The sequence below is a fragment of the Neoarius graeffei genome, chromosome 17 (genome assembly GCF_027579695.1).
Source record: "Neoarius graeffei isolate fNeoGra1 chromosome 17, fNeoGra1.pri, whole genome shotgun sequence".
NCBI lineage: Eukaryota > Metazoa > Chordata > Actinopteri > Siluriformes > Ariidae > Neoarius > Neoarius graeffei.
Window position 1 is genome coordinate 44,704,172 of NC_083585.1, and position 13,495 is coordinate 44,717,666.

The 13,495-nt window shown below is 41.5% G+C and overlaps 1 protein-coding gene across 2 annotated transcripts in view; it reads right to left on the bottom strand.

The window, feature by feature from the left end:
• The window catches only part of agla (amylo-alpha-1, 6-glucosidase, 4-alpha-glucanotransferase a), an 80,723-nt gene that overhangs the window by 1,147 nt on the left and 66,081 nt on the right, over positions 1-13,495 (bottom strand). For both annotated transcript variants that reach the window (XM_060944300.1, XM_060944301.1), the window contains exons 24-33: positions 11,878-12,053; positions 11,617-11,719; positions 11,273-11,498; positions 9,644-9,755; positions 9,302-9,437; positions 8,528-8,640; positions 8,230-8,441; positions 8,008-8,105; positions 7,824-7,911; positions 7,572-7,705 (exon numbers count right to left, since the gene is read on the bottom strand). In XM_060944300.1, coding sequence (XP_060800283.1) covers positions 7,572-7,705; positions 7,824-7,911; positions 8,008-8,105; positions 8,230-8,441; positions 8,528-8,640; positions 9,302-9,437; positions 9,644-9,755; positions 11,273-11,498; positions 11,617-11,719; positions 11,878-12,053 — 1,398 coding nt within the window. The remainder of the gene's footprint in view (positions 1-7,571; positions 7,706-7,823; positions 7,912-8,007; positions 8,106-8,229; positions 8,442-8,527; positions 8,641-9,301; positions 9,438-9,643; positions 9,756-11,272; positions 11,499-11,616; positions 11,720-11,877; positions 12,054-13,495) is intronic.

Consider the following 13,495-nt stretch of genomic DNA (forward strand, 5'->3'; position numbering starts at 1 on the left):
ATACGGGTCATTCTAGAATTCAGGATGCATTTCACGTCTCCAAGTTAAATGTTTTTTGTTTTTTCCACAAAATAAATCTTTAGTGAATCAGTTTTGAACAATAATGCAAATTATGACAAACTTTCACCAATAGCGATGCTTGATGTACACTATATTGCCAAAAGTATTTGCTCAACCGGCGGCACGGTGGTGTAGTGGTTAGCGCTGTCGCCTCACAGCAAGAAGGTCCTGGGTTCGAGCCCCGTGGCCGGCGAGGGCCTTTCTGTGTGGAGTTTGCATGTTCTCCCCGTGTCCGCGTGGGTTTCCTCCAGGTGCTCCGGTTTCCCCCACAGTCCAAAGACATGCAGGTTAGGTTAACTGGTGACTCTAAATTGACCGTAGGTGTGAATGTGAGTGTGAATGGTTGTCTGTGTCTATGTGTCGGCCCTGTGATGACCTGGCGACTTGTCCAGGGTGTACCCCGCCTTTCACCCGTAGTCAGCTGGGATAGGCTCCAGCTGTAGACTACAGCTTGTAGAACAGGATAAAGTGGCTACAGATAATGAGATGAGATGAGATGAGATGAGGTGTTCCAATCACTTCCATGGTCACAGGTGTATAAAATCAAGCACCTAGGCATGCAGACTGTTTTTACAGTTTGGAGCTGGCTCCTTCCTCTTCCAACATGACTGTGCACCAGTGCACAAAGCAAGGTCCATAAAGACATGGATGACAGAGTCTGGTGTGGATGAACTTGACTGGCCTGCACAGAGTCCTGACCTCAACCCGATAGAACACCTTTGGGATGAATTAGAGCGGAGACTGAGAGCCAGGCCTTCTCGTCCAACATCAGTGTGTGACCTCACAAATGTGCTTCTGGAAGAATGGTCAAAAATTCCCATAAACACACTCCTAAACCTTGTGGACAGCCTTCCCAGAAGAGTTGAAGCTGTTCTAGCTGCAAAGGGTGGACCGACGTCATATTGAACCCTATGGATTAGGAATGGGATGTCACTTAAGCTCATATGTGAGTCAAGGCAGGTGAGCAAATACTTTTGGCAATATAGTGTACATTTTAGACCCAATTTATCCATAAAACAACTAAATGACTACTCCCCCCCCCATTACTGGCTGTCTTTGACTCCTGATTCATCTATTCAACTTGAATAAACATGAAGTGATTTGGTCTAACAGTCTGTTTTTTGGGGGGCTTATTCTATTAAAGGATATGGGACATGAAACATAAAAGCATGCTATATCAGTTTCTTTCCATTAAAAATATGAATTAATTGCATCAACAAATACAAAATCATCTATTAAATTCAGCAAAATCGTTATATTCGTGATGATTATATGGCATTTCTGCTCGACTTCCGATATGCATTTTTTGCAACCGGAAGAGCCGCTGTCACGTGATCATACATCACAAAAACTTTCGGGCACAGCACAAGCGGGTAGATGAATGGAGAAGTGGATGACAAGAAAATTGTTTTTATAGTCTTTAACGTACATTGGACATCATGGTGTATTGTGCTGCTTATGGTTGCAATAATTCCAATGGGAAATGCCCTGGAGTAAGTTTTTTTGCATTCCCCAAGGACCCGAAGCTGAGGAAAGTGTGGGCTCACCTGCGCATGCGCAGTAGGCTTCGTGCATGCGCAGTAGGCTTGGTGGGACAACTTTACAGAACACCTGTTGAAAAAAACTTTGCACCTACTGTTTCCCACAAACTGTATTCGGACCATTTCACTGAGGATTCTTTCAACATTAATACTCAGGTACTGAGCGATATTAATTCATGAAACAGGAAGCATAAGGATGAGAAAAAAAAAAAACAACAGTTCAAATCGGGAAGCCGCGCATACCTGCGCCAGGCTGCACAAATGCGCGCAGCTTCCCGACCCAAACCGCCTCTCTCTCATCCTTACACTTCATGCCTCATGCTCCATGAACCAACATCGCTATTTTTTTTTTTTTTTAAATCGGATCTGCGCAATTCAGCCGTGAAAAAGGCGGCATCCGCCGAAAGGCGCGCTGTTTGCATCCCTGCACGGAGGCCATGGGACAGGGCAGGAATATTTTTGTTGATATGAGCGATCCAGTGCGATTTCGCGACCCCCCTGTTGAAGACCTCTGCGCTAAGCGACTGAAAGCCGAGGTAAGGATTAGTATTATAATTTTGGGTGTATCAATTATTGATTATCATAATTCTGACTCGTTTCGCCATTTTGAATGTTTTCATCTCGGAGTCTGGAAGCATTGTATCTCAATCAATCTTGAAAAATATCAGCAAAAAAAACCTAGCTTGCAACGGACTTTAGCTAGATCTGTGATGAACTTTCAATGTATGATACAAAAATAATACTTCTTTCAACAGATCATTAGCCTTTGAGCAGAATTGTTTTTAACTTACCAGGAAGTGTTATCGAGCCGACCGCTTTCAGTTTCATGAGGGCTGAATGAACGCTCACTCTCAGAATCATCTGACCCGTCAGAGTAAAGACAAGATCCATGTTCATGTGAATTTCCAGCTATCGGTTCGAATTGATAAGGTCTAACTTCACATCTCTGTGAAACATCGGGAATATCACTGTCGATGGTGTCCATTTCGGTAACCTTAGATTCCCAAGCGCTGGCTCCTTGGAAAGTTTTTGTGACGTCACGGGTCACGTGACCACCTAGCTCATTAACGAATCCTTGTTTTACGCTGATGTATAGAAAAACTTGAATAATGTGATGATTTTCACATTTTTGACGCCCTGCAGTGATTTAGATGGCATTTCTTATGTCCTTTATACATAATTATGCCCAGGTAAAAATCCATGTCCCATATCCTTTAACTGTTATAAAATCAATTGCATAGAAAGTCTATTTTCTGTATTATGTGAAATTTCGGTAATAAAAAAATATTTTTTTTATCCGTCCCAATGTTCTTGTCAAGTCTGTTAACTCGGTTATAAAACTGCATAAAATCCACAAAGACTTTTAATAACACGCATGACACCTACACCGAGAGACGTCACTCCCTCTGGTGGGAAACTTCAGAAAGGCAGTGAGGTATGTTACGTTTCTCATCTCATCTCATTATCTGTAGCCGCTTTATCCTGTTCTACAGGGTCGCAGGCAAGCTGGAGCCTATCCCAGCTGACTACGAGCGAAAGGCGGGGTACACCCTGGACAAGTCGCCAGGTCATCACAGGGCTGACACATAGACACAGACAACCATTCACACTCACATTCACACCTACGGTCAATTTAGAGTCACCAGTTAACCTAACCTGCATGTCTTTGGACTGTGGGGGAAACCGGAGCACCCGGAGGAAACCCACGCGGACACGGGGAGAACATGCAAACTCCGCACAGAAAGGCCCTCGCCGGCCACGGGGCTCGAACCCGGACCTTCTTGCTGTGAGGCGACAGCGCTAACCACTACACCACCGTGCTGCCCCATGTTACGTTTCTTCTGGCATTAATTTGAACAAAATGTTGAGGATACACCAACGGTAGATTAATTATTCGTCAAATCTGTTACTGTGACATTGGAGTGAATCTCCTGCTCGTTTTTAAAAAACACTACGATTAAAATCCATAAAATTCTGTTTTTATACATGCCACATGGTAGCTGGTTTGAGGTTAGCACGTGGAGTTGAGACACGGAATGGTGGAAAATGTCAACTCTGCCCAGTTTAACGATAACAGAGTTGACGATGACTAACAGATTCAACATTTGAAATGTACCCGCAATTATAGAACGGGCCATATACTCGTGTGTCCTTCAATAAACTGAGAAACATCTCTGAACTGCTGTGCCTCAGTTAGTGACTGTCGCTCCCAGATCCGTGAGGCAGAATCTCCTAGACTGCAGATGACTTATATTTCTAGATCGCTCATATTTTATCAATTCAACCTTCTTCACCACAGACAAATCAAAACTTATCAGCTATGTAGAATTGCAGTGTAATTGTATATAGACACGTACACAATACAAATAGAGTTCTTGGAAATTTATAAACATATCTGAGGAAAATGTTGACATTCCTAACAGTACTTACACGCCTTAAACCGTCCATCTAAGAGACATAATGGCTATGTGCTAGCTAGATAAACTGTTACCCTGAGTAATTCACTGACTTATTCTCAGCATCTGTATTCTTCCATTCGCCTAACCATAGTTTTCTCACGGCTACAACACTCAAGTGGTGAGCGAGTCATGTGATAGCGAGTGCACCATGTTCGCCTTCTCATGTCAAAAGAACAAAACTCACAAACTTCTATTTAAATGCACTGTACTGTAAATCTATAATCAACAGTTAATGCTGCATGTTAGGAGGAATGAATGGTGTGTGAACAGGATTCTATAGATGTCTGATGTTGTGTAATCATGTAGCTGTTTAGCCTGGTCATGATGACATAGTGGGTGGGGTTTTATTTTTCTCCATTTAGTTATACTTTGTCAGCTCATTTTACGGTTCATTTGTTTTTATTTTCTGTTTGCAGATTGCTGGTACTTCAACACAACATTACACTAACCCTGTGTCCGAAATCACTCACTCGTTCACTACTCCCTATACAGGGAATTACTATATAGAGGACTATATAGTGAGCTCATTGATAAAATGAAAAAACGCTTTCGGATACTACTCCGTCGCGCCGCTATTTACGTCATTACTGTCGCACAATTAAAACATGCCAGATCATTCGGCTGGTGGGTTTTCAAAATAATAAATATACATGCATGCATTTTTGTGATAAATGCATATTATACTGAGCGTATTTCCTACATTAATCAATACAAAGTACCTACATCTTTCAGTTTTTTTAAAATCAAGCCTGAATACTTTCTTCTTTGCCGCTGCCTTTTATTAAATCAAATTTGAGGCTTTTGATTTGATTTCTTTCAGCGCGACTGCAATGCATGATGGGATATATTGCTTGGTTAGTGACCATCGGTTGTACGCTACTTTTCGTGATGCATTGTGGGATACTTTGAGTGCACTGTATAGGGTGTAATAATTCTCACTATACATTCAGACAGCACTACAAAATGGCGACCTCACTATATGGTCCACAGGGAGTGATTTCGGACACAGGGTAAGTGTTATTCTGTCACGCGTTCATTTGGCACTAGAACTTTCTTGTCTAGAAGTTCGGACCTTCTTTTACTGGACTTTTGCACTTGTTGTACATTGATCTGGATAACAGCGTTTGCTAAATGCCTCTAATGTAATGTAATATGTCTAAAGAAGGCATAGATTGTCATTATTTTTCACAAATAGAAGTCTCCAGTGTTTTACAGTCAGTGGTAAAGCTGTAACATTAAGTTTTGTGATACAGGATAATCTTCAGGATGGAGGAGTTTGCAGTTTCTTGGTTAATGAGCTACAATTTGTGTCTTATTAAAGATTACGACAGAGACAAGAGAGGCCGGTGAGGGAACTAACTTATTTTGTGGACATTCAACAACGTTAACTACAACCCCGATTCCAAAAAAGTTGGGACAAAGTACAAATTGTAAATAAAAATGGAATGCAATGATGTGGAAGTTTCAAAATTCCATATTTCATTCAGAATAGAACATAGATGACATATCAAATGTTTAAACTGAGAAAATGTATCATTTAAAGAGAAAAATTAGGTGATTTTAAATTTCATGACAACAACACATCTCAAAAAAGTTGGGACAAGGCCATGTTTACCACTGTGAGACATCCCCTTTTCTCTTTACAACAGTCTGTAAACATCTGGGGACTGAGGAGACAAGTTGCTCAAGTTTAGGGATAGGAATGTTAACCCATTCTTGTCTAATGTAGGATTCTAGTTGCTCAACTGTCTTAGGTCTTTTTTGTCGTATCTTCCGTTTTATGATGCGCCAAATGTTTTCTATGGGTGAAAGATCTGGACTGCAGGCTGGCCAGTTCAGTACCCGGACCCTTCTTCTACGCAGCCATGATGCTGTAATTGATGCAGTATGTGGTTTGGCATTGTCATGTTGGAAAATGCAAGGTCTTCCCTGAAAGAGACGTCGTCTGGATGGGAGCATATGTTGCTCTAGAACCTGGATATACCTTTCAGCATTGATGGTGTCTTTCCAGATGTGTAAGCTGCCCATGCCACACGCACTAATGCAACCCCATACCATCAGAGATGCAGGCTTCTGAACTGAGCGCTGATAACAACTTGGGTCGTCCTTCTCCTCTTTAGTCCGAATGACACGGCGTCCCTGATTTCCATCAAGAACTTCAAATTTTGATTCGTCTGACCACAGAACAGTTTTCCACTTTGCCACAGTCCATTTTAAATGAGCCTTGGCCCAGAGAAGACGTCTGCGCTTCTGGATCATGTTTAGATACGGCTTCTTCTTTGAACTATAGAGTTTTAGCTGGCAACGGCGGATGGCACGGTGAATTGTGTTCACAGATAATGTTCTCTGGAAATATTCCTGAGCCCATTTTGTGATTTCCAATACAGAAGCATGCCTGTATGTGATGCAGTGCCGTCTAAGGGCCCGAAGATCACGGGCACCCAGTATGGTTTTCCGGCCTTGACCCTTACGCACAGAGATTCTTCCAGATTCTCTGAATCTTTTGATGATATTATGCACTGTAGATGATGATATGTTCAAACTCTTTGCAATTTTACACTGTCGAATTCCTTTCTGATATTGCTCCACTATTTGTCGGCGCAGAATTAGGGGGATTGGTGATCCTCTTCCCATCATTACTTCTGAGAGCCGCTGCCACTCCAAGATGCTCTTTTTATACCCAGTCATGTTAATGACCTATTGCCAATTGACCTAATGAGTTGCAATTTGGTCCTCCAGCTGTTCCTTTTTTGTACTTTTAACTTTTCCAGCCTCTTATTGCCCCTGTCCCAACTTTTTTGAGATGTGTTGCTGTCATGAAATTTCAAATGAGCCAATATTTGGCATGAAATTTCAAAATGTCTCACTTTCGACATTTGATATGTTGTCTATGTTCTATTGTGAATACAATATCAGTTTTTGAGATTTGTAAATTATTGCATTCCATTTTTATTTACAATTTGTACTTTGTTCCAACTTTTTTGGAATCGGGGTTGTATAAATGCATACAAAGTATGGTGTATTATTAATTAACAGATAAAAATTGCTCACTCGTAGCAAATGTTTGTGATGTGAGGGGTACAAGATACATGCTGTTATTGGAAAAGCATGCATGTTTTATTCCTTAGTTAATAAATGATGAAGTGGAACTTTTAAACCCGACACTATACACTCTGAAACAAGATCTCTTTGGATGTTTAACTGTTCTAGCTGTATGAAGTGGTAATACAAAGAACTGTAATTCTGTTTTACAGGTCTATATATAAATTTTAAGAGTTCACTCAAGCAACAAGCTGAAAAACCATTAAGGTTGACCATTAAATTATCCCCTTCGGACACAAAGAAAAATGCTATGGAACTTCATGTGTACAATTGTACACATTATGTCCGAAGGGGATGTAGATGGGATGTTTTTTAAAGAATATTAAAGAAAAATCAGCTTAAATGTGAGATGACTGTATAGGTATACAAGCTTGATCTCAGGGGAAAAAAAAAGTTCTAGCATGGTTACCTCTCCAAATGAACATAATGGCGAGAGAGAACATTCTTCACCAGAAACACTGCTTTGTCGTAGGTTTCCTTTCCAAGCTTCTTGGCGAAATATAACTTGGCACGTAGGAAATAGCCAACTGGCCAAAGCCATTCCTGAGTAAAGGATAATTATATATAATGAAGTTAAGAATACCGTTCAAAGGAATCAGTGTAATAAGATAATTAGATAATGTGATATCAGCTATCAGGAAGCAGAACTGATTTGTCTTACAGGGCCTTGGTGGTAGTTGAAGCCTCTGGCCACGTTGTAGTTGTCGTTGTCGAGTGCATTGTTGTAAATACCACAGTAAACCATGTCGCTGTTGAAGACAAACAGTGAATCAGCATAGGAGATTGTTAAAGGTTAATATCACATTAACAAAGTGTTACCATCTGTGACAGGAAGTAAGTCTTACTCTGGATCCAGTGTTTTCATTCCCAGAGGTCCGAGCAGCTTTTCTTCAGCGACGCTCAGAGCCTCCCAGGCCTTCTCCACTGTGAACAACTCAGGGGCCTAAAGGGAATAAAACAGTAGTTTGGTGCTGACAATACTTCGATCGACAGTTCAGCTAAAGGCAAAGTACAGAAAATATAAAACAATAGAAAAAATAATTTAAGGCTCAGTCTAGAGTTCTTACCACCACCATGGCAATGGTGAAGTTGGGTCTGAGCTGGTAGTCACACCATGGGCTCGAGGCTCCACAGCTGTCCTTATAAATCCCCCTCTTATGGACCAGCTTAGGGTGTTTCTCGTTGGGGTCGTCGGGGTCATGAGACACGTAGAACATTTTCTCAAAGTTGTCTTGGATCTTTCTGTTCCACTCTTCATAGGACACTGTGAGTTGTTTACCTGGAGGAGTGAATGAAGGGTGTGTTTAATAATGATGCTGCACTTTGCACCAAACAATGGTACGTTGGAGCGTGTTGTGTTCTCACCGTCTCTGTGGATGGTCATGGTGCTGTGAGGGAACTGACCCCATTTATGGAGCTCCACCAGCCAGCGTACGGCCGACTTACACAAACCCACGATCTCCACAGCCGAGCCGTCCCTGTTACAGTGAAACAATAGCAAGTGCTCAAACTGAAGAGTGACCACAGAGGGCCTGGCATGTTTTTTTTAAAGATTTTTTTGGGGCTTTTTCCACCTTTATTGGATAGAACAGTGTAGAGACAGGAAATGAGTGGGAGAGAGAGAGACGAGGAGGGATCGGGAAATGACCTCGGGTCGGAATCGAACCCGGGTCCCCAGATTTATGGTATGGCGCCTTATCCACCTGAGCCACGACGCCCCCCTGGCCTGGCATGTTTTAGAGTGGGACAGATGGATGTCTGTTCGAAGCATTCAGCACCCGTCCACATAGCCAATAATAAAAATAATATAATTTAAACATTTTTAAAAAACTTCAGATATTAACAATATGTTCTCACGAACAAAACAGAGAATACACAGACTACAGAGTGTATATACTGTATAAAATAGTTTTTAAATATTTCTTAGCATTTAAGCCCAGCACATATGGAATAGATTCTTTACAAGATAGAAAAGCAAGCACACTTTGGGGGGGGGACTGGAGGGGGGCTGTGATCTATCGCACGTGAAAATACAGTAAAGAGAAGCCAGATACAACGGACTATAAAAACATAGGAGAATAAATAAATTAATTCCTTTTCTCTAGCCGCTGTCTGTTTCTGAGTGGTTATGTGATGTACCTGGGTGTAGCAGGAATCCCTTTATTGCGAGCTCGGTCACTTTCGCCCATCTTATCCATCCATGTGCCGCAGTTGAAGCGATTTCCTCCGTACACAAATCCCGTATCTGGATTGACCTTTGCCACAATGTTGAATCCTGACAGAAACATGTATGACAGAGCAGAACAAGAGATCCTCAGATACGTGTTACATTCTGGAAAATTTCATGCATCTAATAACACAGTAAAGAAATAGTTGAGGCCAGAAATCTGACAATTTATGATGCACATTACAGAGCATTATGCTTAGCTTTCTTTAAACAGTAGCACTGTTAATATTTTAGTACTGCATTAAATGCATCACCTTCATCTCTCATGTTGCGATCAATTTGTGGTCCAGCGTTCCTCTCTCTGAACTCAATGCCCTGCATGTGGCGCTGGAGAGCTTCATGAATCACGTCACACAGAGGCTGATCCTGTACACGTATAACATAGGACAAAATCATACATACATACATACACACACACACACACACTCTATACACCCATACTACACCTCATGTCATACATACAAGGCATGTAACGATATATCATGAGATGATAAATTGCAATGCAAATATATGATGATTTGAATCGATGGAATAAAAAATTAATTGTGATTATTATCAGGCTAGGTAATCTCTTAGTTGCTCCTAACTGTAATTGCAATGTTTAGACTGCAATAACATAAAATAGCAGGAATACATGCGACCTCAGTATAGGCAGAAGTAACACAGCTCTAATGCCGTGGAAAAATAAAAAATAAAAAAAAATAAAAACACACACAAAAAAGATTGAAAATGGGAAAGAGCTGTTGTGTGATTGTACAAATACATTTAACAAGAAACTGGAGCTCTATTTTTACAGACTGCTGAAATCTAAAGCTTGAGGTACACAAAGCAAATGGAGGTAGTACAAATGTTCATTAAAGTTCATGAAGAAAAGGCAGATTTGTTATTAACTTTTTTCCATTTTTAATAAAATGAATATTTTTGCTCATAGGCCATTATATTATGTTATATTCTATACTTCAATCTTTACAAATGTGGGTAAACAATTATTGTTGGTTATTAAGAAAAAATTTTTTGCCTACATTTATTTAACAAAATAAATATTTAAGTTTACAAAGAATAAGAAAGTAAACGCAGGGCGGCACGGTGGTGTAGTGGTTAGCGCTGTCGCCTCACAGCAAGAAGGTCCTGGGTTCGAGCCCCGGGGCCGGCGAGGGCCTTTCTGTGCGGAGTTTGCATGTTGTCCGCGTGGGTTTCCTCCGGGTGCTCCGGTTTCCCCCACAGTCCAAAGACATGCAGGTTAGGTTAACTGGTGACTCTAAATTGACCGTAGGTGTGAATGGTTGTCTGTGTCTATGTGTCAGCCCTGTGATGACCTGGCGACTTGTCCAGGGTGTACCCCGCCTTTCGCCCGTAGTCAGCTGGGATAGGCTCCAGCTTGCCTGCGACCCTGTAGAACAGGATAAAGCGGCTAGAGATAATGAGATGAGAAGAAAGTAAATGCTGCATTTTTTGCTAAAAACACACTATTGGCATTATTTTAACCAGCTTCATGAGGTAGTCCCCTGGAATGCTTTTTGATTAATAGCTGTGTCTCATCAAAAGTTAATTAGTGCAATTTCTTGCCTTCTTAAAGCATTTGAGATCAAACAGTGAATAGTAAATAATAAAAATACAGTAAATAGTTCTATTCTACAATTGTGGCAATCCATATTATGTCAAGAGCCGCTCGAGTAAGTAAAGAGAAACGACAGCCATCATTACTTTAAGACATGTAGTGTCTTTTAATTAACAAAAATAAAGAAAAACCACTGAATTAGAAGGTGTGTCCAAATTTTTGGCTGGTACTATACACTATACCCACATCATGCATACTATACCCACATCTCCCATACTACACACCCATACACGTGTGTGTGTGTGTGTGTGTGTGTGTCTCTCACTACAGTGCCTGGTGCCTGAGCCAATGAGTCATCTGTAGGGTACATCCTGGAGACAGGGCACTGGAGGATAGCCACTCCATCAGGTACAATGGTACAGTAATCCTGAATACACTGCAGCCACCACCACACGGCATCACGGCAGTTATACCGTGCAGCTATGCCCTCACCAAGCAGGTTGGGGATCAGACCGTGCCTCAGAGTGCCAGCAAAGGACAGGATGATGTTCCTGAGAGACAGCGAATTTGCAACCCAAACTTTCAATAATGTCTGTCTACAGATCACAGAATAATCAATGGTTTCTAGGTCTGTTTTGGTATGGATTCATGAATCATGCTGTAGATTACCTGGCTTCCATGTGACGACCAGTGAGCACCATGAGACCCCGTAGGGCAATGAATGTGTCTCTGCCCCAGCAGCGGAAAATTCCAGAGGAGAAATGAGGTAAGCCTGTCACAAAAGGTGAAATGAGCTAGAAATATTTACATTAGTAGATCGACATCAATCATTCACTTTTAGTACTTTAACCAGTTCAGGGTTGAAGTAATACCTAAAACTATCCATGCATAATATCTGTGACTTTAATACATAATGTTTTGCTGAGTAACCTGCTGCCATGGAGACGCAGTACTGTTCTTCCTGCTTGGTGATCTCATTGGTGCGTCGTGGGACATCGTGCAGTGCAGGAGAGAGCGGTGGAAGAGCAGGAACACGGCCTGCACCACACATCTGCAGGGAACCCAAGGCTAGCAGACGTACAAAGGATGAACCATCCTGCACAAAACTAACATACACGTGCGCAAACACACACACACACAAAAAAAAAAAAAAATAACTGAGCTTAAAGTCCACCAACATTTTGTTTATACAAATTTTGAAAGTATTAAACTTGGGTATAGTTCTGTATTTTCTTGCATTCACCAGTCAATGAAAAAACAATCCATTTAATTTCACTACATGTTGCATTAGAGGTGCAATGGTTAGTATTTTTATTGCCCTCATTAACTAACAAATTAGAAGGGCACTTGGAGAGCACAGACTGCCGCCGAGGACAACAGTCGATTCTTCCATGATATGCAAATCTGCAATAGCAACCACTTTGTACATATGGATATATTTTCTATTCCTATGGGATATATTGACTGTAAGAATCATTTGCCTACATGTGTATCCCGGAGGATTACTGGTACCCATGAATGTGGATTGTGATATGGAGTGGTCATATTTCTACACTGGCTATGTTTTGTCACTAGTGAACTTCACTAAAATCCATCTACTGGATTTTAAGATGTATGGCATTGTTGAGTGTAGACATGTTAGAAAGATTAATGAAAGTGAATCTAAAGTTGTGGATCCATCCCGTGACTCGGATCCGTTCCAGAATGTAATGGGCTCTTCCTTGGCCTATGCCGCACCCTTCCACCAAGTTTAATGGAAATCGGGTCAGTATGTTTTGCGCAATCCTACTTAGAGACAGACAAATAAACCACTTTGGTGGAGGTAATAACATGGAAATCTCTGGGTGATGTGACCAAACAAACGCAAAGCAAGTGTAATACAAGGAAAACGCTCGTCAAAAGCCACAGCTCCATGCTGATCTTGTTTACATCCCTCCTGTCTGGCATGTTATATACACCCTCATCTTCTATTTGAACGATTTACAGTATAAATGTTCAGTGTTGGGCGGCACGGTGGTGTAGTGGTTAGCGCTGTCGCCTCACAGCAAGAAGGTCCTGGGTTCGAGCCCCGGGGCCGGCGAGGGCCTTTCTGTGTGGAGTTTGCATGTTCTCCCCGTGTCCGCGTGGGTTTCCTCCGGGTGCTCCGGTTTCCCCCACAGTCCAAAGACATGCAGGTTAGGTTAACTGGTGACTCTAAATTGACCGTAGGTGTGAATGTGAGTGTGAATGGTTGTCTGTGTCTATGTGTCAGCCCTGTGATGACCTGGCGACTTGTCCAGGGTGTACCCCGCCTTTCGCCCGTAGTCAGCTGGGATAGGCTCCAGCTTGCCTGCGACCCTGTAGAAGGATAAAGCGGCTAGAGATAATGAGATGAGATGTTCAGTGTTGGCATATAAAAACACAATCTGCTGCTGCAAAAAAAACTATAACACTAAAAGAAATAACATGAGTCAACAGGAGATGATTTTCCAAAGGATTGACCGGTTACAATGAGAAAATGGAAAAGTTAGCTAGCTAGATTTAAAAAAAAATAAATAAAAAATGTTCA